At 38.2% G+C, this 26,632-nt stretch overlaps 1 protein-coding gene and 2 pseudogenes across 2 annotated transcripts in view; all 3 read right to left on the bottom strand.

The window, feature by feature from the left end:
* Positions 1-1,442: 1,442 nt before the first annotated feature.
* Positions 1,443-4,295, bottom strand: LOC126959153 (coilin-like; annotated as a pseudogene).
* A 4,432-nt stretch (positions 4,296-8,727) lies between these two features.
* On the bottom strand, positions 8,728-9,494 carry LOC126959613 (60S ribosomal protein L21-like; annotated as a pseudogene). Its single transcript, XR_007727577.1, has one exon. The product of XR_007727577.1 is annotated as a 60S ribosomal protein L21-like (transcript).
* A 5,923-nt stretch (positions 9,495-15,417) lies between these two features.
* Positions 15,418-26,632, bottom strand: part of FBXO33 (F-box protein 33) — a 32,457-nt gene continuing 21,242 nt past the window's right edge. Inside the window, exons 2-4 of the mRNA XM_050798965.1 lie at positions 20,179-20,289; positions 18,952-19,637; positions 15,418-17,528 (exon numbers count right to left, since the gene is read on the bottom strand). Coding sequence (XP_050654922.1) covers positions 17,257-17,528; positions 18,952-19,637; positions 20,179-20,289 — 1,069 coding nt within the window. The 3' untranslated portion in view covers positions 15,418-17,256. The remainder of the gene's footprint in view (positions 17,529-18,951; positions 19,638-20,178; positions 20,290-26,632) is intronic.

Below are 26,632 nucleotides of genomic sequence, written 5' to 3'. Positions count from 1 at the left end.
GGCCGGGCGCGGTGGCTCAAGCCTGTAATCCCAGCACTTTGGGAGGCCGAGACGTGTGGATCACGAGGTCAGGAGATCGAGACCATCCTGGCTAACACGGTGAAACCCCATCTCTACTAAAAAATACAAAAAACTAGCTGGGCGAGGTGGCGGGCGCCTGTAGTCCCAGCTACTCGGGAGGCTGAGGCAGGAGAATGGCATGAACCCGGGAGGCGGAGCTTGCAGTGAGCCGAGATCTGGCCACTGCACTCCAGCCTGGGTGACAGAGCAAGACTCTGTCTCAAAAAAACAAACAAACAAAAAAAGAGTTATGTTAAATCTACCCTGCCTGTGCTCCAGAAATGGAACAACAAAGTGTAGATGTCAGCAGATCTGTAGACAGCATAGTTTACTGAATATTTTAAGCCCACGACCTACTGCTCAGAAAAAGTTTCCTTTTAAAATTACTTCTGATTGACAATGCACCTGGTTATTAAAGAGCTCTGATGGAGCTGTGCAAGGAAATTCATGTTTTCATGCCTGTGAACACAACACCCATTCTGCAGCCCATGGATCAACGGGTAATTTTGACTTTCAAGTCTTATTTTTTAAATTTATTTTTTAGTTCAATATGGTTTTATTTAAACATGTGTACAGCTGAAGGGGGGATCTGATCTTTTGTTAGGTGAAATCAATTTTCACAGTTCATATTTGGCCATTTTAGCTTTGTAGTGAATAATAACAGAAAAGGAAGTTTCTGTTCAAGATCCTCACTCCAGCACACTCAGCCAGGTGCCTGGCAAGATGACACATTTCCTGGTCTAAAGTTCACAGCCAATCCTCTCACCCAAATGGAACACCAGTTCTCCTCCCAGCATACACACACACATACACATCTTATTTTCACTGCTCTACACAGGGCCCTGAGAATCCTTAATTTTAAAGTTGGGAAAAACGTGAAAGGATTCCTTAACTCATTGTCTGTGACAAATTCAACTACCTTTTAACTCTTAACAATTGCAAGTATAAAATATTTGAAATTTATGAGATGCTCCACTTTATGGAACAACTCAAATGCTAAAAAATTAGGTCAAGTAACATGCTTTAATATTTTAAAATGTTACTTAAAACTTATTGAGACAAGATAGCAGCACATTCTTGGTATTATAAACTCCTACTGATGACTGCTACTTGATAGCCAAAAACATTGAAAAAAGAGAAGAAACCATACTGGTATACAACAATGTCTGCAGGGAATGTCATGTTTTACTTTTTGTTAACTGAAATTAAACCTGACAAACCCAAAGATCTACAAAACTGACACTCATGTTATTTTAAATGATGAGGTAGGTTGTTTCCTATGCAGTAAAGTGAAGATAACAAAAAAATCCACACAACTTCCAAATTCTCTTAAAAAAAAAATTTCGGATTATAGTCACTTTCACAAACAAGACATTCATTCTTAAAGTAGAGAGGTTATACTCAGGCAGGTTCTGTACTTGATGTGTTACTTGGAGATTCAATAATCAGTCTTGGGTCAATCAACTCTCTCCAAAATACAGTAATTTTGCTCTCCTGTGTCACAGCGTACTCCACTACCTCGGTTCTATTTTCATTGTGATAAACCAAATCAAATTTCCCAGGTTCTCTCAAGGCAGGTAAGGATGGAAGAATTTGTGTATCTACTAGTGCTGGGTCTCTGGATTAGGGCTTAATATTCTTCTGGATGTTAGTTCTAAAAGCTTAAATGCAGTCTTTTCTCCAACTTGAGGGGCAGCTGCTTACAGTGGTAACAGACTATAGTCCTTGTGTGTCTTTACCGGATTCTGGATAATAGATGAATTTGTTACCATGTCACTTAATTGCTGTTGCCTCTGGTGGTCAGTGCTTCTATTTACAATACAGGAAACAGGATGCCATCATCCTCCACCTCTCCTCGGCATGCCCCGTCCCCTAGCTCCCTTCCAAGAAAAAAGGTTCTCTCCTCTACCCCATCCTCTTCCTAAACTAGTGGGGAGAGACACACTAGGAGAAGGACCAGGAGCCTGTCCGCCACCATTTGAGCCAGAATACCTCCATCCAGCAGCACCTGCAGTATGTGATGACAACTCTGGTCCTGGACAACCTCTTCCTGCAAAAAGGCCTACTGTCTTTAAGAAACCAGCAGCACACTCCAGGGTGCTTGATGACATCAAGCACTGGTCATCTGACTCTGAACTACAGTCTGAAATAGAAGATGTTGTTCCAGAAGTCTTGTCCTTGCTGGGGGTAAGGCTAAAGCCAGATTTTATACCCAGTTTGTCCGCAGTTGTATTTTTGGTAGAGGGTCCTTCCTTTGATAGCTCAGTTGGTAATTTCTCTGAGGAATTTCTGGCCTCCAAAGTGACTTTGCTGGGACCATCACTAATAGATTCATCACAAGACTCAGACTCCGAGAAGGAACTGGGACTCTCTTTTGAGCAAATGCTTACACTACCTTTACTTTTGGCTTTAACAGGCTGTTTCTAGCAGAACCTTTTGGAGAACTACATCTCTGATTGGCCCAGTCTTTTACTGCCTGTACTTCTGGAGACTTGGGATTCTTCGCCTTTTTTTTAATATTTACTTTTCTCTTTTTTCTTTGCTGATTTTCTTTTGGTCTCTTTGTTATCACCCGCTGTGCCACAGGTTGCTTTATTTTTTTCTCTTTTTTGTTTTTGGCTGACAGTCTGATCCGTAACAGCTTTTGGTTCCAGATCCAAGACCTTCTCATTATTGTTATTGTTCTCTTGCCTCTTCCGATGCTCCTTTGAATATTTGTAATCTGGTTCGGTTTCTCCATCCTCTAACTGAAATGCCCGCTTCTTGCTTTTCTAAGTGATAAATTAGTGTCACCATTACTGATGATTATAGAATTCTCAGCAACTCCTCTCTCTTCTAATTTAACTCTGAGGCAGCAGTTGTCTCTCACCAGGCGCACGCTCTCCCCCGGGGGCAGGAGCCCCCGCTCCAGGTAGAGGCCTAGGAGGTCCCCAGAACTGCAGCTGAAGCGCTGGTGGATGAGACTAGTGAGATCTGTGACGACTCGTCAGCTGTTCAAATCGACCAGAAGCCAGAAGGCCGTACAGTGCGGGGTAGCTGGCGGTGGGTAATCAAATTGAAGCCTTAGCCTGTTTCAGAGGCTGCCATCTTGCTCCGTGCTCAACGGAAGCCGACTTTCAAGTCTTATTGTTTAAGGAATACATTTTATAAGACTATACCTACCATAGATAGCGTTTCATCTGATGGATTTGGGAAAAGTAAAGTGAAAACCTGAAAAGGATTCACCATTCTAGATGCCATTCAGAGTATTTGTGATTCACAGGAGATCAAGGTCTCAGCTTTGTAAGTACTTTGTAAGGAGTGGATTCCGTGGATGGAATCCATGGAATGATTTTGAGGGGTCTAAGACATCAGGGGAAGAGGTCACTGCATATGTGGTAGAAATAGCAGGAAAACTAGAATCAGAAGTGGAGCCCGACAATGTGACTAAAGTGCTGCTGCAATCTCATGATAAAACTTGAACAAATGAGGAACTGCTTCTATGGATCGGTAAAAAAGTGCGTTTTTGAGGTGGAATTTACTCCTGGTGAAGATGCTGTGAACACTGTTGAAATAACAAAATACTTCAAATATTCCATACACTTAAGTCAATAAAGCTGCCGCAGAGTACAAGAGGATTAAGTCCAATTTTGAAAGAAGTTCTGTGGGTAAAAAGCTATAAAACATCATGGCATACTACAGGGAAAATGTCCACAAAAAGAAGGAATGGATGCGGCAAATTTCATTATTGTCTCATTTAAGAAATTGCCAGATCCATTCCAGCCTTCATCAACCAGTACCCCCGTCAGTCAGCAGCTATCAACATGGAGGTGATATCCTCCACCAGGAAAAAGACTGGCTGAAGGCTCAGATTATTGTTAGCATTTTTTAGCAATATTTTAAAAGTTAAGGTCTGTACATGTTTTAGACATAATGCTATTGCACACCTAATACATTTCAGTATAAACATAACTTCTATATGAATTGTGAAAAAAAATGTGTGTGTGACCTGCTATATTGTATTATTCTCTTTATTGCAGTGGTCTGGAACTGAACCTGCAGTATCTCTAAGGTACAGCTGTACCCTAATGCCAAGTTCCCCCATCTGCTAATCATTTAGTGCCTTATGGAGAAACAACTGTTTTTATCAGAAATTAGAATTTAACTTTGGTCAATATACAAAGCTGTTGATAAAGTAAGGCATACCCATGTATTTATTGACAGCTATGCAAACAATCTTACCTTTTTTTCTTCATGTTTCTTTTTAGAGAGGCAGTTTGTTTTATTTTGCTGCATTGTTACCGTAATTTCAAACTTTATAATTTAAACCTTTTTTTTCACATCTTTCCACATCCCTTTAAGTCTATCAATTTTATGTCCTTACCCAATTTCTCTCTGAAAAATGTTTTCCAGATGTAGCGATACTGTAATATTAATGCCAACCTAAATGTTAATATGCCATTCATTTGAGAAACATATTTGAGAGTCTTCTGTGTGCTAGTTTGTCCGGAATCGGTGGGTTCTTGGTCTCACTGACTTCAAGAATGAAGCTGCGGACCCTTGCAGTGAGTGTTACAGTTCTTAAAGACTGTCCGGAGTTTTTTCCTTCTGATGTTCAGACGTGTCCAGAGTTTCTTCCTTCTGGTGGGTTCATGGTCTCCGTGGCTTCAGGAGTAAAACTGCAGACCTTTGCGGTGAGTATTACAGCTCTTAAAGGCGGAGCGTCTGCAGTTATTCTTTCCTTAAATCCGGAGTTGTTCCTTCCTCCTGTTGGGCTCACGGACTCGCTGGCTTCAGGAGTGAAGCTGCAGGCCTTCGCAGGGAGTGTTATAGCTCATAAAGACCACGCAGACCCAAAGTCTGAGCAGCAGTAAGATTTATTGCAAACAGGAAAAGAACAATGCTTCCCCACCATGGAAGGTGAGGCTACAGGGTTTCCGCTGCTCGCTCTCCCAGCCTGCTTTTATTCCCTTATCTGACCCCACCCACATCCTGCTCCTTTTACAGAGAGCTGATTGGTCCGTTTTGACATGCTGCTGATTGGTGTGTTTACAAACCTTTAGCTAGACCCAGAGTGCTGATTGGTGCGTTTACAATCCTTTAGCTAGACAGAAAAGTTCTCCATGTCCCCACTAGATTAGCTAGACACAGAGCGCTGATTGGTGCTTTTACAAACCTTTAGCTAGACACAGAGTGCTGATTGGTGTGTTTACAAACCTTTAGTTAGACCCAGAGTGCTGATTGGTGCGTTTACAACCCTTTTACTAGACACAAAAGTTCTCCAAGTCCCCCCACCCATCCCAGAAACCCAGCCATCTTCATCTCTCACCCTCTGCGGCACCCAGCCCAGGCACTCTGGCAGCCCAGAGGGAGCTCCTCCCCTCATCAAGCCCTGCAGGCGCCCGCTGGCCGCGGGGCCCACTGAGCCTGCGCCCACCCGGAACCCGCGCCGGTCCGAGAGCATCGCGCGCAGCCCTGGCTCCCGCCGGTGCTTCTCCTTCCACACCTCCCTGGGAGCGGAGGGAGCCAGCTCCGGCCTCGGCCAGCTCCAGAGAGGGGCCCCACAGCGCAGCGTCAGGCTTAAGGGCTCCTCAAACGCAGCCAGAGCCGGGAGAGATCGAGGGCTGCTGGCACGTTGTCACCTCTCACTAGGCATGTTCTAAGTGCACAGGAGACAATCAAGAACAAGACGGACAAGGTCTGCTCTTGTGGGACCTTACATTCTGTTAATAGCGGGAAGACAGATTTTAACAATGGATATGTTAAAAAGGCACTTGCAAATAGTGCATGCCAAAGAAAATGAAAACACGTAATAATAGAATGTGCTCCAAAAAGCTGCTTTGAGGTGGTTAATTTTTTTAGCTGAGTTGTGAATAATAAAAAAGAATGTGAATATGGATAGGATAGCATTCCACAAATAGAAAACAAGTATAAATATGGCGCTGTGCAGAAAGAAATGGGCTTTCATTTTCAGGGAAAGAAAGATGGCTGGTATGATATGGAGTGGAGTGAGCACAGGAGAGCCTGAGAGATCAGGTCAAGAAGTAGACAGGGCCAGGTCGTGCCTATCTTTTTTTTTTTTTCTTTTTTCCAGTATCCGTATGAGAGATAGGTTATCCCTGTCTTGAAGGCCATGTTAGGAAGTTAGTATTTTATTCTAAGAACAAGATGCCAGTGGAATATTTTTATATGACCTAACAACATGTAAAATGAAAAGCACTTTTATTTGTGTGTGGAAAATGAACTTTAAGGGGAGAAAGATGGAAAGTAAAAAAATAAACTGAAAGACTATTGAAATAGTACAGCTGAGAGACAATGGCGGCAAGAAGAGATGGAGAAGGAAGAGAAGTGGATGACCTTAGGATGTATTTTAAAGTTATAGCCAAGGAGTTGCTGGTGGATTAGATGTAGAGAGTGAGAGAAAAAAGGGATCAGGAGTGACTCTTGGTTTTTGATTTGGGCAATTGGGTGAACAATAATGCCATTTATGGAAATGGGAAAAACTGGGGAGAAAAGTTCTGGAGGGGGTGAAAATCAAGAATAGAGAATTCTATTGAAGAATACAGACTAGAGATTGCCCTATTAAGTTGGAGAGGCCCATTTAGACATCCAAGTGGAGATTACTAAGAAGGAAGTAAACTCTGTGAGTCTGGAGCTTGTGGAGGAAGGCACTTTAGGGCTGGGGAAAATAATCTGGGAGTCATCAGCTTACAGGTAACCATGCCAGTGGATGAAATTATGTGGAGAGTGAATGTAGACAGACTTGTGGAAATTTTCACAGTTTACATCAAGTATGTATGGAAGTCGCTTGCCTTGGCCGGGCGCGGTGGCTCACGCCTGTAATCCCAGCACTTTGGGAGGCCGAGGCGGGCGGATCACGAGGTCAGGAGACCGAGACCATCCTGGGTAACACGGTGAAACCCCGTCTCTACTAAAAATGCAAAAAATTAGCCGGGCGAGGCGGCGGGCGCCTGTAGTCCCAGCTACTTGGGAGGCTGAGGCAGGAGAATGGCGTGAACCCGGGAGGCGGAGCTTGCAGTGAGCCGAGATCGCGCCACTGCACTCCAGCCTGGGCGACTAAGCGAGACTCTGTCTCAAAAAAAAAAAAAAAAAAAAAAAAAAAAAAAAACACTTTCAATTTAGAAACCTTTGCGATACATTTGGAAAGGCTAAAAAAAAAAAAAAAAAAAAAAAAAAAAGCGTCCATGAAATGCCTGAAAACCATGTTATCCCTTTCTGATAAATTTAAGCCTTGCAGTGCTTCTTCCAAGCCAAACATCCTCTGGCATGGTTTCCTCCTCCATGGGTCTAAAAGTTTTATGACAAAATAGAGAAATATATTTTTATTTAAGGGGATTAACCTCAGAGTGAGTGAGAACCTTCCTGCTTAGATTTGATGAATCTTTCTGGCATTGTTCTAGTAAGAGAAATTTTATCAAAAGGGAATGAGTATCAGTCTGTCTCAGACTATGTTTTACTTTTTTTCCTGTCACTTAGCTTTCTTGACTGATATGCTGCCGCTAAGTTTTAGGAGACCTTTGCATTAATCTGTTTCTCAGTAGGCTGTGCTGTGGGTATGTCTTACAAACAAGCAGCATAATTTGGCTATATACAAAGAGAATCCTTCTCTCAGGTTACTTTTCTGGATTTGAGTGTGACTTAGGAATCCTTGCATGAAATGCTATTTATCTTCCTTCAAAGGTGAGGATTTACTGGGAATGGGATTTTTCTTGTGCTAGAAAACACCCATCCTAGATTACCTTCAGTTCAAACTATTTAAAACAGCATTTCAGAAGATTTAAAATATTTTAATATTTGAAAATATTTAAAATTTTGTCTAGAATGCTCTAGTAAGCCAGAAAAATTCTAGTGACAATGTTGAAAAATTCTAGTGACAATGTTAACATTTATCCTATGAGGCTAAATGTGACCTGTATGTTCCAGAATATTCAGGTGTAGCAGAGCTTGGAAATATGTAAATTAAAATGATTTCTTCCTGTATGTTTCAACTCCAAAGCTAGTTTTGATGCTTTAATTTCATGTATATTCTAACAGATTACATGGTATTTAGTCATGTGTTGAATTTGTACAATGCATTATGCATTAGCTTTTAAAAAGTTTTCATACCTATTTGTAGTGGCTTTCTATCCAGTGATTAGGTAGGACAGCTGTTAAAATTCCTGCCACAGACAAAACTAGTAATGTGACTGGGCTGGAATCCAGAGTATATTTCTATAAGATAAGTACCCTTAAGCAAACAACAAACATAACTACAATACCAGTGTCCACCCTTTAAAATCCCAATAATTTCCTAATATCATCAAATACCACCTAACATCCAGGAACTTAATATCATAAAGATCCATTCATATTTTTGCAATTGTGCAATTGTCTTTAAATTTTTTTTTTTTTTGGTTTGAATCAGTATCTAAATAAGGTCCAAATAGTATCCTCAGAGTGTCTGTTTTACTTTTGTCTTTAAATCCATGCAAAAAAAATCTTAAAGTCTAGCTTACATAGTGTTTTAGTAAGATTATAGTATAATTGTTATATATTATCAAAGAATCTACTATGTCAAAAGAGTATTTTGGAGGAAAAAAATAAGGTAACTATGTAGATCTGAAAAAGTTTGATCAGTCAACTTTTTTTTTTTCCCCAGCCCAGAGGTCTTTTATTTATTTATTTATTTATTTATTTTTAACACCTATTATGCCATGAATTCATAAGGAATAGGTTCCAGCAGCTCAGGCTCCTTCCCATTGGTTCTCACAAAGCGTGCTTCTCTGGGTGGAACAGGCTGGCGCTTCAGTTGAACCCAGGTACCTTTCTCTTTGGCTTCTTTCTTTTTCTGATCATTTTCCTTCACGCATTTCAGGAAGCTATCCTTGGTTCTTAGAGTGCTTAATGTGCTCAATACACACATTAATTCTCTTGGCAAGAATCTTGCCCTTGTTTGTTTACAACAATGCCAACAGCATGCTGGGTAACATTGTAGACTCTTCCAGTTTTGCCATGGTAACACTTGTGAGGCATTCCTTTTTGAACAGTACCCATTCCCTTGATGTCTGCGATATCACCTTTCTTATAGATTCGCATATACGTGACCAAAGGAACAACTCCATGTTTTCTAAAAGGCCTAGAGAACATATATCGGGTGCCTCTCCTCTTTCCCTTTGTGTTAGTCATTTTGGTGAATTACTGGAAGATGGCGGTTCCGGCGGAAAGGCGATCTGTGAACTTTATGATACGATGCCAAAATAGTCTGTTGATTTTATTAATTTAGTGGAAAACATGATCAATTCAGTCAGCTCAGGTATTAACAAAACTGCAAATTAATTAGCCTTTAAAAAGTATCTTCTATTTGTTGGGTCCACATATACAGCCAAGATAATATTTATATAGGACCACAATTATATATTGACCACAATTATGTATAAGACCACTTCAGGTCAGGTGTGGTGGCTCACGCCTGTAACCTCAGCACTTTGGGAGGCCGAAGTGGGTGGATCATGAGGTTAGGAGATCGATACCATCCTGCCAACATGTTGAAACCCTGTCTCTACTAAAAATACAAAAATTAGCTGGGTGTGGTGGCGTGTGCCTGTAGTCCCAGCTACTCTGGAGGCTGAGGAATGAGAATCGCTTGAACCTGGGAGGCCCAGGTTGCAGTGAGCTGAGATCGCGCCACTGTAGTCCAGCCTGGTGACAGAGTGAGACTCCGTCTCAAAACAAAACAAAACAAAACAAAACAAAACAAAAAACGCTTGAAAATCTTTAATAATGCCACCTCAGTTGAGTAGTTCTTAGCTTTCAGAAATAATTACAACTATAGTGCAGTGCCTATTCTAATTTTAGAGCTGTCTTGTCTAACAGTTGGCTAATCACATACCAACTATGTATTCTTTTTTTTTTTTTTTGAGGCGGAGTCTCACTGTCACCAGGCTGAAGTGCAGTGCTGTGATCTTGGCTCACTGCAACTTCTGCCTCCAGGGTTCAAGCGATTCTCCTGCCTCAGCCTCCAGAGTAGTTGGGACTATAGGCTTGCGCCACCATGCCCAGCTAATTTTTATAGTTTTAGTAGAGATGGGGGTTTCACCATGTTGACCAGGATGGTCTCGATCTCTTGACCTTGTGATCTGCCTGCCTCAGCCTCCCAAAGTGCTGAGATTACAGGCGTGAGCTACTGTACCTGGCCAATTATGTATTTCTTATTAAAGATTAGAATAAAATTATATGCATAGATTAGGTTATATAGTACACACACACACTTTGTATGTGTTAGATGTGTTAGGCATAAATTCATACACTTATATGATGATCATTCTGTTGCTTTGTTATTCCATAGATTTGGTGATACTGATAAATATACCAAGGGCAGTTTCATATAATGAAGGAGTTCTATCATCTGGGTTTAAATTCTACCCAAACTCTTACTGGCTTTACGACCTTAGACACAATTGTTAATTTTTCTATGCCTGTTACCTTATACGTGAAATGAAATGATATCTACTCCAAGGTTGCTGTGAGAATTAAATGACAAAATACTTGTTTGTGAAATGCTCAAAATGGTGCTTTGCGCATAGTAAATATTTAATACATATGTTATGGCATTTCTTAGCCAATTTATTAACATTGTTTCTTAGAGAATTTACTTGTTATTTTTATTTATTTATTTTTTTGAGATGGAGTCTGGCTTTTGTCACCCAGGCTGGAGTGTAGTGGCGCGATATCGGCTCACTGCAACCTCCGCCTCCCGGGTTCAAGCTTCTCCTGCCTCAGCCTCCTGAGTAGCTGGGATTACAGTTGTCTGCCACCATGCCCAACTAATTTTTGTACTTTTAGTAGCAATGGGGTTTCGCCATGTTGGCCAGGCTGGTCTCCAACTCCTGACCTCAGGTGATCCGCCTGCCTCGGCCTCCCAAAGTGCTGGGATTACAGGCATGAGCTACCATGCCCGGCCTTAAGTGTGTATTTTGTAGCTAAAAGCTAGTCTTTTAAATACATACTTTTTATTTTAGCCATCTTCAGTAGAAGTATTTCTAAAGTGTATTAAATGCTCCATTAATTTATCCCAATATTCTGAACACAGTGTAATATTTTTATATGGATTCAAGTTCATTACAAATACTTACCATTGCCCTGTATTTTAGGCTTGTTACAGGGGTGTTGACGTCTGTTTCAAACACCAAAATGGCCTAAGACTGATTATGTTCTCGCTTTCATGAATGTGTAAGCTTCCATACCTTTCACAGTCACCTCCTTCTCTTCCCCTTCTAATCCACTGTAGACAGAGAAACCTGATGAACAGGTTTATTAGAATTATGCTGAAAAGAAGACAAAGTGAGTAGAAGGAATTGGAAATGACTCTTCTGAGTGTGACACCTTTACCCATTAGTCAGGGACTAATCCAGCGCCACGAGTCTTTTATACTTATTTCTGGATCCTTGGCTACACTTCAAATAGCTGAGGTTGTTGGATATAATGTCCGTATTAAATAAGTATTAATCTAATGACAATAGTGCTTTAAACTGAAATATGGTAGAGTCAGTTCAGTGCCATTTTGCAGCTTTATTGAGGTGTAATTGGCAAAACTTGCATATATTTAAGGTACACAATGTGTTTTGATATATGTATATACTGTGAAATGATTACAATACTCAAGCTAATTAAAATATCTATCACCTCATATAGTTACCATTTTTGGTGTGGTGAGAACACCTGAAATCTACTCTTAGCAAATTTCAAATATACATTATTAACATGTCACCCTACTGTAAATTAAATCTCCAGAATTTATTTTTATAATTGAAAGTTTGTACCCTTTGACCAGTATCTCCCCTTTTCCCCCACACAGTGACATATTTTGAAAAATCTATTTAGAACTTTCCTACAAACAACTAGGCCTTAAACTCTCAGTAGATCTTTGAGTCTCTTTCAAGTTACCGTGATTCAGTAATGCATGAAAGGATAGAAAGCAATACTCTGTCCTCCTGCCTTGGTCTCTGCTATGGTTTGAATGTGTCCCTCTCCAAAATTCATAATTTAATCCCCAATACAAGACTTGGAAAGTGGGGTCTTATAGGACAAGTTTAGGACATGAGGGCTTCACCCTCAATAATGGATTATTGATTGCCCCTATAAAAAGTGCTTACAAAAGTAGCGCTCTCTCCTCTGCCATGTCATACAATGTTGCTTTGGAGGATGTTGCATTCAAGGTGCCATCTTGGAGGTGGAGATAGGGCCCTCACCTGACACCAAACCTGCTGGTGTCTTGATCTTGGGCCTCCCAGCCTCCAGAACTGTGAGAAATCAATTAGTATTCTTTATAAATTACCCAGTTTCAGATCTTTGTAATAGCATAAAATGGACTAAAACAGTTGACTTTAGACTCAGGATTATGAAACATGTCAGTCCATGAACATTCATTTGCTGGCAACTTGGATCAGTAAATTACAAATTATTTTTAAAAATAGGAAATAACAAAATATAACGAATGCCCATGCCCAGTTACAGATAAAATGACCTTCATGCCCATCCATACTGATCCTTGTCCTCATGCCTGCCTCATAGGTAAGCAGTCTTGTGAAGAGGGTGTGAATGTTTTTTGTTTTTCATTATGAGAGAGTATATATTGAAGGATGCATTCAGAGCTAAAAGGCAAATAAACTGATAACTGACAGAATATATAAGCTTAAGGAGGAAAATGAATGACAAAATTTCTAGTGATCAAGAGTGAATTGCTTTTTAAAAACAGATGGTAAGTAGGCTGGGTGCAGTAGCTCATGCCTGTAATTCCAGCACTTTGGGAGGCGAAGGTGGGAGGATCGCTTGAGGTCAGGAGTTCAAGACCAGCCTGGCCAACATGATAAAACCCCAACTCTACTAAATACAAAAATTAGCTAGGCTTGGTGGCATATGCCTGTAGTCCCAGCTACTTGGTAGGCCCAGGAGGTGGAGGATGCAGTGTGCTGAGATTGCACCACTGCACTCCAGCCTGGGTGACAGAGTGAGACTCTGTCCCAAAAAAAAAAAAAAAAAAAAAAAAAAAAAAAATTGTAAACACTAAATTCCTATAGCATTTAGATTCCATTATACATATCTTAAGTCATGTATATAATTTAAACTGCTAATGTTTATAGCTGCTAAGATTATGACTGTTATGTTTAACTTAAAAATATGCAAAGGGGTATATTTTTAGGGGCTAGGAAAACAAGTTAGAAAACATGGGATTAGAGAATACATCTAAAAGTGAAAATTCTGGGTTACAGGGCACAGGCAACTTCAACTTTACAAGATACTGCAAGTTTGCTTTCCAAAATGGATATATCAAGTTCCAGCTGTGTTTCCTCTTCCTTGCCAACACATGGTGTATCTTGCCCTTTTAAAAAATCTTTCAGAAAGGATGATTCAAGTATCCTGAAAACTTACTTATGATACATCATCCATTTCTTTCCACAACCAGCAAACCAAATTTATTAGTATACTGTAATATCCCACAAGGACACCTAATGAGTCCTGGGGTGGCTGGAGCCTGGGTTGGTTGCCTTCTGATGCTTTCAGGCTCTTCTGAGCAGTGGGAGTGGAGCTGAGTCTGAAAGTAGGCCCCAGACAGAGAGCAAACTCACTCACTCACTACTCCTGGCCAGATGAGAATCACTGTCCATCACAGAAAAGGAGGGGCGGTCTACAAAGCTGTGAAAGCAATACATTCCAGGTGTTCAAAGAGCAGGAAGGAACCCCAAGTGTGAGGCCCCCAGGTGTGGCTAGTTGGATTTGAAAGGGTTGGGAGCTGGAGGTGGAAGGAGGGCTCCCTGCAGCCTCTAATTGCCTTCACATATATATAAAGTTGGTGGCTGTTAACTCTTCAGTGGTGTCTCACCTAACAGTAGGATTATGTAAGGGAGATCACAAATTAGAGCATCATGATTTAAAAATAATTCTAACAAACATCAATTTGAATTTAAAATTAACTCACAACATTATTTCCCAAAGAAAGAAAAAGAAGCGTTAAATTTCTTAGTTTCAACTGCATAAATTATGGGTTATTTTTAAAAAAGACCTAAAAATTACCTGTTTGTGGGGTGTTCCTCATTGGTGACAGTATTAAAACATTTTAATCAAATGTTAATTAAATCAATTAAAACATCTGGCAAGATTTTACTTGAAAGTTCCAAATTCAGTATTTTTTCCTCAAATCTTCTACATTTTTCATCATTTAATTTAAAAAAAGTAATTTTTCTCTAATTCTTTCTGGTTTATACCAGTATGCTGTAATATTTTCTATGTGTGCTACAACATGACAAAGGTTGGGAAACATTGATACAATGTGGTATGTTCCCTGGGTATCATTCACATGTGCTATGTTACTCCATTAGCACTGTGTTATGTTACTGGCTTCATAAGAATCCAATCTGATTCATGCTCTAAGTCCCAAGCAAGTTCCTGCATCTTTGTGTTCAATTTCTGCATCTTTGTGGTGGGGAAATGGAAAGTAATTTTAGATAGATATGTATATTTCATATAGTTTAATAAGCTATGTTTTGAAAATATTTAATACCTTTGTTTAAAGATGATCTCGTGTATCTGTGAGCTACTGAGCTAACAGCAATGGAAAATTTCAATGAAGAATCGGAATTTTAGCTAGACAAGTCCAATCCTTCATTTTAGAGATGAGGAAACCAAAACTGAAAGAGGTGTTTGTGCTCAAGTAGAGCCAGAGCTTAGACTGGAAAACAGATGTCAAGCCTCCAAAATTTAGAGCTTCACTACAATGACCTTAACTTGCATGCTATTCACATTAGATTTTCCTTTTTCATACATTTTGGGTATGTCTTAAATATATACTTAAACATGTTGATTCATTCAAAGGAGTTAGATGTGGCCAGGAAGTAATGAAGTGGTAAGTATAAGGACAATTATTTGTGAACACCAGATTATTCCTGGAAGAGTCAATGTCTGCAATGATAAGGAAGGGAAGATGGAAGGAAGAAAAGAAGTCCTTTTGTTTCCTATAAATAAGAGCTGTGAGTCTCAACAACCAAGAACAGAGATTAGAATACCAAAATAAAGGAATATGGGGTTTATGAAGAATTTAGTATTACCATATCCAAGTATTTCTGCATTTGGTATCTTTTAAAAAACAGCCCCTCTAGTCTATAAATTTTTACCATATTGATAATGTATTCTAGGTGCATAATATATTGAGATTTTGGGCTAAGAAATCCAGTGTTTGCTTTTAAGCTTGTATTTTGTCAAAGTGAATTTTTGTAAAAAAATTCTCCAAACTATTCAGCTAAGACTTTTTATAATGTATTCTCAAATTTAAGCTTTGCTGCACCAGAATACAACCAGAATACTAACACATTATTATACACAATGTAAGGATTATTGCAGTTTATTTAACACTAAAAGTAGTCATGCTTCATATACAATAAAATATATTACAATGATCATTTTTAATGCTTTATTCATTGATTAAAAGAATATACATTTAACATAAACCATACAACATCAGTCATCAGGTCAAACATTCAGCTGGTTTCCTTACAGTTTCTGTCAGGAGTTATTTTATCTGATCACATTTATAAGATAAAATCTCACCACATCTGGCATTTACACACACTGTGCCAGTGGATTCACACTACTGATGTACATATAAAATCCGCATGGTATGTGCTCACTGGAGACAAAACAGTGCACACCTGTCAAAAGGTCATTTTAATATAAGATGGTAAAACCATTTGTAAAACACATATAAACTTTTTTCCATAAATAGAATCATATCTGGACATCTGTTGCATAAATTGTGTTTCCAAAGCTTACAATAGAGCAGCCAGGTCTCAGCACTGCTGGGCACCCAGGTTGGCTACTTACTTTATTATTGCAGACTGTCCTTTAACATTAAATGCACAACATTCGTACCACTTAAAACTGGGGTCAGGTGGAAGTCTCACAGAGACCACGTCTGTACCGCGGTTGCCCTGAAACAGTTAATAGGCTTTTAAAGCCTCTCAGATATAACAAGGTTTTAAAACATACTTCATGGAATGTTCTTCATGTATCATAGCAGCTCATACCTGTGATAGAACAAGCTTTCAGTTTTTCCTTTCTTTCCTTTACATTCACTATTCACAGTGAAACAGGTGCATGTTTTTTTTTTTTCTTTTTTTTTTTGTTTTGTTTTTTCAGAGTTCTGAGGTTGCTGACTGAGCCACAGCACAGCTGTGTACCACAGGTCGAAATTCGACCTTAAATATTACAATCTAGCAGTATCTGGCTGGCCAGAGTGGGCCGGCCCCTGCCAGCATGTGGGCACTTCTTCATTAAGTCTATTCTTTGGCAGCTGACACGCGTGCTGACAGAGAAAAATCCAGTGACTTGTTGTTAGGGATTTCACGACTAATGTTTTTGCAAGCATGTGTATTTACAACTCTGTATTTTTATTTCCTTTAGGAGGTTTTACTCTGAAATACAGTTTCTTTCTTCCCCCACTATTTGAAATCTGGGCTAAATGAATGTGTAATGTAATTGATGAATAAAATTATGTCAGATATAGTTAAAAAAAATCCAACGATTTCAGTATTCATGTTTATGTAAATGCATTTTTTTAAAAAAAAACGATTAAGCAATGTTCTAGTACTATACAAAATTCAAAATGGTAACTGGTGATACCGACTATTAGATATGTAATGAAAGTTAAAGTCTTGGCTTTTGTGTTACAGATAATTCATTTGGGATATTATTTATCTTCCATTTGAAATCAAAATTAATGAAATGCTATCAGAATGCATGGATGCAGTGCATTGCATATAAATCTACCAGGCTATGGATATATATCTATGTATGTATAAAAATATTTTGGCTCCTGAGCTCTGAACTCTGACACACAAAGAATAAAAACGTCGAAAAGGCAGAGTAACTCAGTGAAAAATAAAGTTAGCCAGCAACCTCAGACAATCTTCGGCTGTATATCCTTAAGGTTTGGTAACAAGTCCATTAACCGTGAAAGCCCTATACATTGTCACTTTGAACTTCTAAACCAATACCCGACTACGTTCTTTGATCAAGAAGTAGAATATACATATATAATTCTATAAAGCTAATACTGATTAAACACAGCACAAAAGGATTAATTCACACTACTGAAAAAAAAAAAAAAAAACATAATAGGACCCTACTTGCATATGTAACCACAGGAATTCTACATTTAAAAAAAAGCTAAATGTCTTCACTGAAGCTTTGCATCTCTCTGTAAAAATGACGATTTGGTTCAGTGAAGACACTGAGTGATTCGATGTCCATGACTGCGTGCCAAGGTTGACCCAGGCCCAGGGATACCTGCTCAATAAGGTTATGCACTGGATCTACATCCTGGTCGGCCAGTTCACCTTGGTCAAAATCAATGCTTTCTTCGGTGACTTCAAGCACTTTCAGATCAGAGCCCCGAAGACGAGCAATGGCAATGAGGTTATGTGCCCACACCGTGTAACCTGAAAAATAAACAAAAGACAACACTGTCATTTCCTTTTCTCTTTGATAAGTTTGTCTTTTCCTCATTCAAAGCTTCTAGAGAAGCTTCAAATTTGTATCTCACTTACCATTTTGGTCTTTTTCCTTTAGAAATACATTGAAATTGGAATAGGAAACATGGTTGTATAGCCCAGAAAAAAAAAAAGGCTACAAGTTGTGTTCAAGAGTACCAATTATGATTAGATCCTTTATGATATTACTTCATTCAGTAAAACAGACATTTAAAGTATATACAAATAAATTTTACAGCTTTGGGTAACGATGTACCATAAGGATGAAATTTTTAGTTCATATATACACGTATCTGTTAACCACATATGGTAAATGTATTTTTCATTTGCGAAAATACACATATCTGTTAACCACATGTGGTAAATGTATTTTTCATTTGCGAAAAATCATCTCTCAAAATGCTTCACAAAGTTACGAAGTGACACTTTAAAGGTAAACTGTTAATTGTCAGTAGCAAATATGTATATTACAAAACAATCATGGGAATGATATACACCAACTTCAGAATAATAACTACTACTGGGAAGGAATAAAGGGGGATGAATGTGGGGAGCTTTAGCTTAAAGAAGAAAAAGGCTTTAAAAAGACTGGCTTAAATTAACTTTTAAATAACCTGATATGTCTTTACCCCACTGTGTTTACCACTTTCAGTATTGATCTAGTCTTTTCTACCACCTCTGACGACTGGCATAAAGCAAGACTTGAAAAGCAAGACATACATTCCCAAACACAAAGGGACGCTAAAAAAAAATAATGAAACAGTGCTGGTAAGATAGCTAATAAGAGAGTTTAAGACATTCTTATACACTACTTTGTAATTATCTTACAAGTATCCAAAAAGGAAGTAAATTTATTTGTCAGAATACCAACTCTCCATCCAAATGAGAACAGGTCACATTAAAATGAAAGAAGCATATCAATGGAACCATCGTTAAAAAAAATTACACACATTAATACTTTGATACCAAGAACCTAAAAGCTGAGGTAGTGAGCATGAAAGAAATAATACGTTCTCTTCCCCAGTGCTATGTTTTAAGGGGTCGGGTGATTAGAGGAAATGTATCTACCACAGGTATGTGTGCTTTCTTAGACAGTTAAATTAATTTCACTGATTTTTTTTTTTTTTTGAAATACCGCCATTCAAATGATGGACAAAAAAGTAACAGGGAAGCTGGAGCAGAACACTTAGGGTTAAATATGATTTTCCTTTTGTAAGTGATATATCTTGCAAGCTTTAGAAAGCATAAGAATCTGCATATCAAGTTGATACAAGATTTCTTGATACTATAAAGGTCAGTGATATCTCTTTACTGGCATAAAATGTTTTCGGTGTAATTCCAGTATTAGATTATAATGAACAAAATCACCTACCATGAATTGCCAGAAGAGAGAGCTTTGTGCACCTCCATGCTAATAAAACCAACGGATCTTCATTTCGGTTGTCACTAAGATCTGGAAAACCAGACGTGTCAATCACATCATTCATTAAAATAAAATGAGTGAGGAACTTGTCATATTGCCTGGATATAAGATCAACAATAGCCCCTGAAACACAAGTGATATAGCTATCAAAATGAATCCTCTCTAGTGGTATACTGGGTTTCAGAATCTTTAACATATCTTCACTCTTGATATCAAAAGCCATTATATAGACCCGAAGGTTGGTGCTCTTTCGTGACAGGGCTTTCCAATGCTCATCATTTGGCATGTTGTCCAGAGACTTGTGCATTATGGAAACACTGTGAACCAGAAGAGACAGTCGCTGCAAAGGCACATGGTTGCTATCAGTTAAGACTCTTGCCATCTCAGCTGTAAAGTCACAAAAATCCAAGGCAAGTGAGTGCAGATTCACGAATCGCTCCAGTTCAACTGCAGTAATAAGAGTGCTGTTACCAGGAATATTATTGTCAAGTAAACTCAGGTGCTCCATGGTGCTGGCAACAGCATTAGAGAGAGATGACAGTGATGTTGGCGTTACTATTTCCAGCATAAACCCACAGGACAGCCATTTCAGTTGCCTACTATTACTCAGGATTTCTTCAAACAGTTGCTGAATTCTATAAGGAAAACACATGCCACGGTGATCCCATTAACATTCAGTTCTAATCTTTTAACACTGACTTTTGAAAATAGGCAATGAAAAGCATGCAATTTTGAGATCTATTTTTCCTCATTAGGTAATTTCTATTCAACCCACAGTAAATACCATTAAAATTCACATTAAAATGTAATGAAAAGGTATATTAAACACACAGATCTATTAAACACACAGAAATATGCTCCTCATCCACGAAAAGCACCACTTATACCCGTTTAGTAGAAAAGTATGATGACATACAATTTATGTTATAGCAAAGGCAAGTAGGGAAATAATTTTAAATAGCAATAATTATTCACTTAGTTATTTGATTTGTCTTAAAGATTTATGAGATGGAATGGCAGATGCTGATCACTGTATTTCATCATTAAAACATTTCCAGGACTTATGTTCCTTTCAGGAAAAAAATCATTACTCTTCTGTTTGTATCTCATAATTTATTAGAAAAACACATTATTAATAAATAGTACAACCTCCTTTCTATTAACCATGTAACTTACTGTTTAATTTTTTTGCCATCAGGGTCCACCTTGCTGAGGTATGTATTTGACAAACTTCCTTGCTGTTGTAGAACACTTATGTCTCCAAAAAGACTAAACTTCTGAAGGTTCCTACAAGAAAAATCATTTGAAATGATTTTCTAAATAATTTATACTTAAAAAAATGTAAATATAAAAAATAAGAATATGCAAAGGGGATATTCTAGCAAGGTTTCTATTTTATAACTCACTTAGAATCCAGTTAAGTACTTTCAGATTTCTTTATACATACATTCAGATTTCTTTATGCATACAAAGCAACATGATACAGGAGAAGTGGCAAAAGCTTTAAAGAACAAGGACTATGGTATAAAGATTAGTTCAGGAACTGAATATTATAATGACTATGGAAAAGTCTCTTAATGTGCCTGAGACTCAATTCTTCATCAGTAGTAACAATACCTACCTTATAGGGTTTAGGGATAAATAACACAATGACATATGACAAACTATATAAGCTCTAAATTTTAGAGAGATGATAATTACAATATAAACATTTCCTCAAACCAGTTAATTTAGTTAACATGTTAAATGCTCCAGGGTAAATCACTGCCCTGAAGATACCTACTCAGTAAGAAATATTCCTTAACTAAAATCTAAAGAGAACCTTCTCCAGTTTTATGATCAAACCATACAGCTTATGAACAAGGGAAGTAGAAAACTACGTAAGGCTAGGTGCGGTGGCTCACACCTGTAGTCCTGGCTGGCACTTTGGGAGACCAACGCCAGGGAATCGCTTGAGGCCAGGAGTTCAAGACCAGCCTGGCGAACATGGCGAGACCTTGTCTCTACTGAAAATACAAAAATTGGCTGGGCATGGTGGCATACGCCTGTAATCCCAGCTGAACCGGGAGGCGGAGGTTGCAGTGAGCCGAGATCGTGCCACTGCACTCCAGCCTGGGAGACAGACTCTACCTAAAAAAGAAAATGATGTAAAAATCTTTTGGTTTTAGATAATTTTAGTTACAAAACATACAGCTTTCTAATAGTAAAATTGTAAATAAAATAGGAGAAAAACAAATGGATAAAGATAAAACTCCTGAGTCCAATAATAACCAACTAGAGATTCCATTTATAACATAAAATGGGATTTTAATTAAAAAATATATCATCTACAACAGTGATACAAGATTTAAATAAATGAAAAATACCTTTTCTTTTTCTTTTTTTTTTTTTTTGGAGACAGTGTCTCGCTCTGTTGTTCAGGTTGGAGTGTAGTGGTATGATCATGGCTCACTGCAGCCTCAACCTCTTGGGCTTAAGTGATCCTTCCAGTTCAGCCTCCTGAGTAGCTGGGACCACAGGCATGTGCCACAATATGTGGATAATTTGTAATATTTTGTAGAGATAAGGTCTTGCTATGTTCCTCAGGCTGGTCTTGAACTTGTGGGCTCAAGTAATCCTCCCATACTGGACTCTCAAAGGGCTGAGATTATAGGTATGAGATACCATGTCTGGCCCGAAAAATACCATTTCTTGACGGTATGTCACATTTTCTCAAGTAAATCACCTTAATTGCACTGAAAAGCCCAATGATTCTAAAATTTAGCTTGAGGAATTATCATTAATTTGTTTATTCATTTAACCAACAATTCCCTGAGGGCCTACGAAGTACCAGGAACTGTGCTATATATTAGAGACACAATAGTGATTCAGTGCTGTGAAGGACAAGTATCCATAAAAGTGGGTTATTTGGCTTTGGAGAATATAAGGTTTTATATAAAGTAGAAAAAACATATCACACTCAATTCCTAATATAATACTCAGGCGAGTCATACAATCTCAGTACTTTCCTCCTTTCAACTCAACTTTCATTTATTTGGTGGTATTAAAATACATATGGAAGAGACTTTTACTTCTTTTACAAAGAATTAAACAAGGACAACTGCCTTCCCTCTGTAAACCACTATAAAACTAGACAAAACATAAAATAATTGTTTTCAGACACTGGACAATAAGCAATATAGGACTCTGATCCTGGAAGATGGGGAAAAAATGAAGTGTGTACTATAATTGCCTGAGATTATGGCCTGGAGAGAGTTTTCAGGTTACAACATAGCCTGGTAGTCTGAGTGGAGGAGACAGAGATTTTAGGGAGTTTGCAGTCTAGAATTTTAGGGCAGAGTACCAGAGACAAAGGAAATGTACAGAGAGAGCTTCACAGATTTGCAAAGACTTCATATTACCCAGGTTTTTGGCTGAGTAATGATTTGTACACATGTGGGGCAAAACTACAAGGCTGAAGAAGAGAGTACCGCTGGAAAGCAGTAGAGTCCACACAGTGGTAAGGAAACATGGCTCACAACTAGGAGAAAAATCCGTCAACAGAAATATACTCAGAAATGGCAGATGAAGGATTTAGGGAACGAATTTAAATCAGCTATTAAAACTATACTCCATAAAACTATTTATCAATAAAAAGAATATGGATTAGAAAGGAAGAAGCAGAAGTGTCCTAATTTGCCAATTACATGATCATTTACACAAAAATTCTAAGGAATCTAAAAAAAGCTACTATGAGTTTAGTAAGGTTAATGAGTTGAGTAAGGTCACATGATACAAGGTCAATATATAAAAATCAATTGTATTTCTGCACGCTAGCAATGAACATTTGGAAATTAAAATTTAAAAAAGCACTATTTACAGTAGTATCAAAAATACAAAATATTTAGGAATCAACTGAACAGAAGTATCAATCCTATACACTGAAAACCACAAAACATTGTTGAAGTAAATCAAACAAGATCTAAGTAAATGGAATTCCACATCTGTTGGCTGGAAGTTTCAATACTGTAAACATGTCAATTCTCCCCAAATTGATCAACAGACTCAACACAATCCTAATAGGTACTATGCTTTACAACAGATCTCTAGAAATTTTTCATCTTGCAGAACAGAAATTTTATATTCATTAACAATTTTCCATTTTTCTCTCCTTACAGCCCTAGCAATCACCATTTTATTCTCTGCTTCTGGGAATTTGACTATTTTAGATACCTCACGTAAGTGGAGTCATGCAGTATGCATCCTTCTGTGACTGACTTATTTCACGTAGCATAATGTCCTGTGGGTTCATCCAGGTTGTTGCATACAGTAAGATTTCTCTCTCTTTATTTTTAAGGCTTAATATTTTTCCATTGCATGTATATATCACATTTTCTTTATTCATCTTTTGATGGACATTTGGATTGTTTTATTATATTGGCTAATGTGAATAATGGTGCACTGAACATGGGTGTGCAGATATCTTTGAGATCCTGATTACAACCTTTTTGTATACATATCCAGAAATATTCCATTACTGGATCATACAGCAGTACGATTTTTAATGAATCTCCATATTGCTTTCCACAGTGGCTGCACCATTTTACACTCCCACAAACAGTTGTATAAAAGCTCCAACTTTTCTACATCCTCACAAATGTCTATTTATTTAGAGACAGGGTCTCCGGTTACCAAGGCTGGAGTGCAGGGCGCCATCTTGTCTCACTGCAGCCTCAACTTCCCAGGCTCAGGTGATTCTCTCACCTCAGCCTCCTGAGCAGCTGGGACTACAGGTGTGCGCCACCATGCCTAGCTAACTTTTTTTGTATTTTTTAGTAGAGACAGGGTTTCACCATGTTGGCCAGGCTGGTCTTGAACTCCTAGACTCAATCAATCTGCCTGTTTCAGCCTCCCAAAGTGTTGGGATTACAGGTGTGAGCCACCAAGCCTGGCCTTAAATTTATTTTTGGTAACAGATATGCTAAGATGTGAGTTGATATCTCACTGTGGTTTTGATCTGCATTTCCATGATTAATGATACTCAGCATCTTTCCATATACCTGGAGGCCATTTGTATGTCGTCTTTGGAGAAATATCTATTTGTTTTTTGCTTGTTTTAAGATTAGGTTAGATTTGTTTTTTTTGCTATTGAGTTATACGAGTTACTTATATGTTTTGGATATTAACCTCTTACCTTGATAGATGTTTTGCTAATATTTAACTTCTATTTCTCTGTTTTCTGGACATGGAGTCTCACTCTGTGGTCCAGGCTGGAGTGCAGTGTGCCATCTCGGCTCACTGTAACCTCTGGCTCCCAGATTGAAGCAATTCTCCTGCCTCAGCCTCTCAAGTAGCTGGGATCACAGGTATGCACCACCACACCTGTTTTTTTTTCTTTTGTATTTTTTTTTTTTTAGTAGATACAGGTTTCACTATGTTGGCCAGGCTGGTCTTGAACTCCTGACCTCAGGTGATCTACGCCTCAACCTCCTTACTTTTATCTCACCTTTTTTTTTCTTTTAGACAGGGTCCTGCTGTTTCCCAGGATGGAATGCAGTGGCGTAATCATGGCTCACTGTAGCCTCGATCTCCTGGGCTCAATGGATCCTCCCACCTCGGCCTCCCAAGCAGCTGGGACTACACATGCATGCTACCACACCCAGCTACTTTTGTATTTTTTTGTAGAGATGGGGTTTTATCATGTTGTCCAGGCTGGTCTCGAGCTCCTGGGCTCAAGCAATCTGCCTGCCTCAGTCTCTTCAGCTTGCTTTTTAATTTTGTTGATTGTTTTCTTTTCTGTACAGAGCTTTTATTATGATACAGTCCCACTTGCCTATTTTTGGTTCTTTTGCCTTTGTTTTTGGTGTCAAACCACGAAGTCATTGCCAAGACCAATGCCAAGAAGCTTTCCCCCTATGTTTTCTGTGAGAAGTTTTACAGTTTCAGAATTTATATTTAAGTCTTTGATCCATTTTGCTTTGATTTCTGGCCATGGTCTACGATAGGATCCAATTTCCTTCTTTTGCCTGTGGATTTCCAGTTTACACAACACCATTTGTTGAAGAGCCTATCCTTTCCCCATTTTATGTTCTTGGTACCCTTGTCAAAGATCAGTTAATCATAAATGAGTGGGTTTATTTACGGGGTCTCTCTTCTGCTCCATTGGTCTATACATCCATCTTTATGCTACCATGATACTGTTTTGATTACTGTAGCTTTGTAATGTATTTTGAAATTAGGAAGTATGATGCCTCCAGTTTTGTTCTTTTTCAAGACTGCTCTGGCTATTTGGGGTCTTATGTAATTCCATATTAATTTTAGGGTTGTTTTTCTATTTCTGTAAAAAATGTCACTGAGGTTTTAATAGAGATTGCATTGAATCTGTAGACTGCTTTGGGTAGTATGGAGATTTTAACAATATTATTTCTTCCAATCATGAACATGAGATATTTTTCCATTTATTTGTATCTGCTTTAATTTCTTTCATCAGTAAAACTGAAGACTTTCACCTCTTTGGCTAAGTTTATTCCTAAATATTTTATTCTTTTTGATGTTACTGTCAATGGGATTTTCTTAATTTCCTGTGGGATGTATAGAACTGCAACTGATTTCTGTATGTTGGTTTTACATCCACCAACCTTGCTGAATTTGTTTATTAAGAGTTTTTTTTCGGTGGTGTCTTTAGTGTTTTCTATATATAATGCCATGTCATCTGCAGACAATTTTAGTTTTTCTTTTCAGATTTGGATGCTTTTATTTTTCTTCCCTAATTGCTCTGGCTAGGACTTCCAATACTGTGTTGAATAGAAGTGGCAAGAGCAGGCATCCACATCTTGTTCTTGATCTTAGAGGAAAAGGTTCCAGTTTTTCACTTATGAGTATGATGTTAAGCTAAGGGCTTGTCATACATGGTCATATATGGACTTTATTATAATGTTGAAGTACATTCCTTCTATGGTTAATTTTTTGAGTGCTATATCATGAAAGAATGTTGAATTTCATCAAATGCTTTTTCTGCATCTACTGACATGGTCATGATTTTTATCCATTGTTACAATGTGGCATATTATATTTATTGATGTGTATATGGTGAACCATGCCTGCATTCCAGGGATAAATCCCATTTAGGATGTATGATCCTTTTAATGTGCTGTTGAATTTGGTTTGCTAGTATTTGTTGAGGATTTTGGTATCTATGTTCATCAGAGACACTGACCTATAGTTTTATTGTTAGTGTCCTTATCTGGCTTTGGTATCACAGCAGTGCTAGGCATATAAAATGAGTTTAGAAGCGTTCCCTCTTCTTCAACTTTTTGGAAGAGTTCAAGAAGGACTGACATTAATTCTTCTTCAAATATTTGGTAGAATTCACCTGTGAAGCCATCCAGTCCTGGGTTTTTCTTTTTTGGAGGGAGGTTTTTAAAAATTATGGATTCACTCTCATTTGTTATTTGTCTGATGATATTTTATATTTCCTTCATGATTCAGTTTTGGAAGGTTTATATTTCTAGGAATTTATTTATTCTTCTAGATTATCCAATTTATTGGAAATGAAGGCTCATAGGAGTCTCTTATAGTCTTACTGTATTTTTCTGGCATCAGTTGTAATGTCTCCTCTTTCACTTCTTTGAGACTTTTGTCTTACTCTAAA

This window comes from Macaca thibetana, chromosome 7, assembly GCF_024542745.1.
Source record: "Macaca thibetana thibetana isolate TM-01 chromosome 7, ASM2454274v1, whole genome shotgun sequence".
NCBI lineage: Eukaryota > Metazoa > Chordata > Mammalia > Primates > Cercopithecidae > Macaca > Macaca thibetana.
Note: the sequence above shows the minus strand (reverse complement) of the source record. Positions and strands in the feature narration are given on the sequence as shown.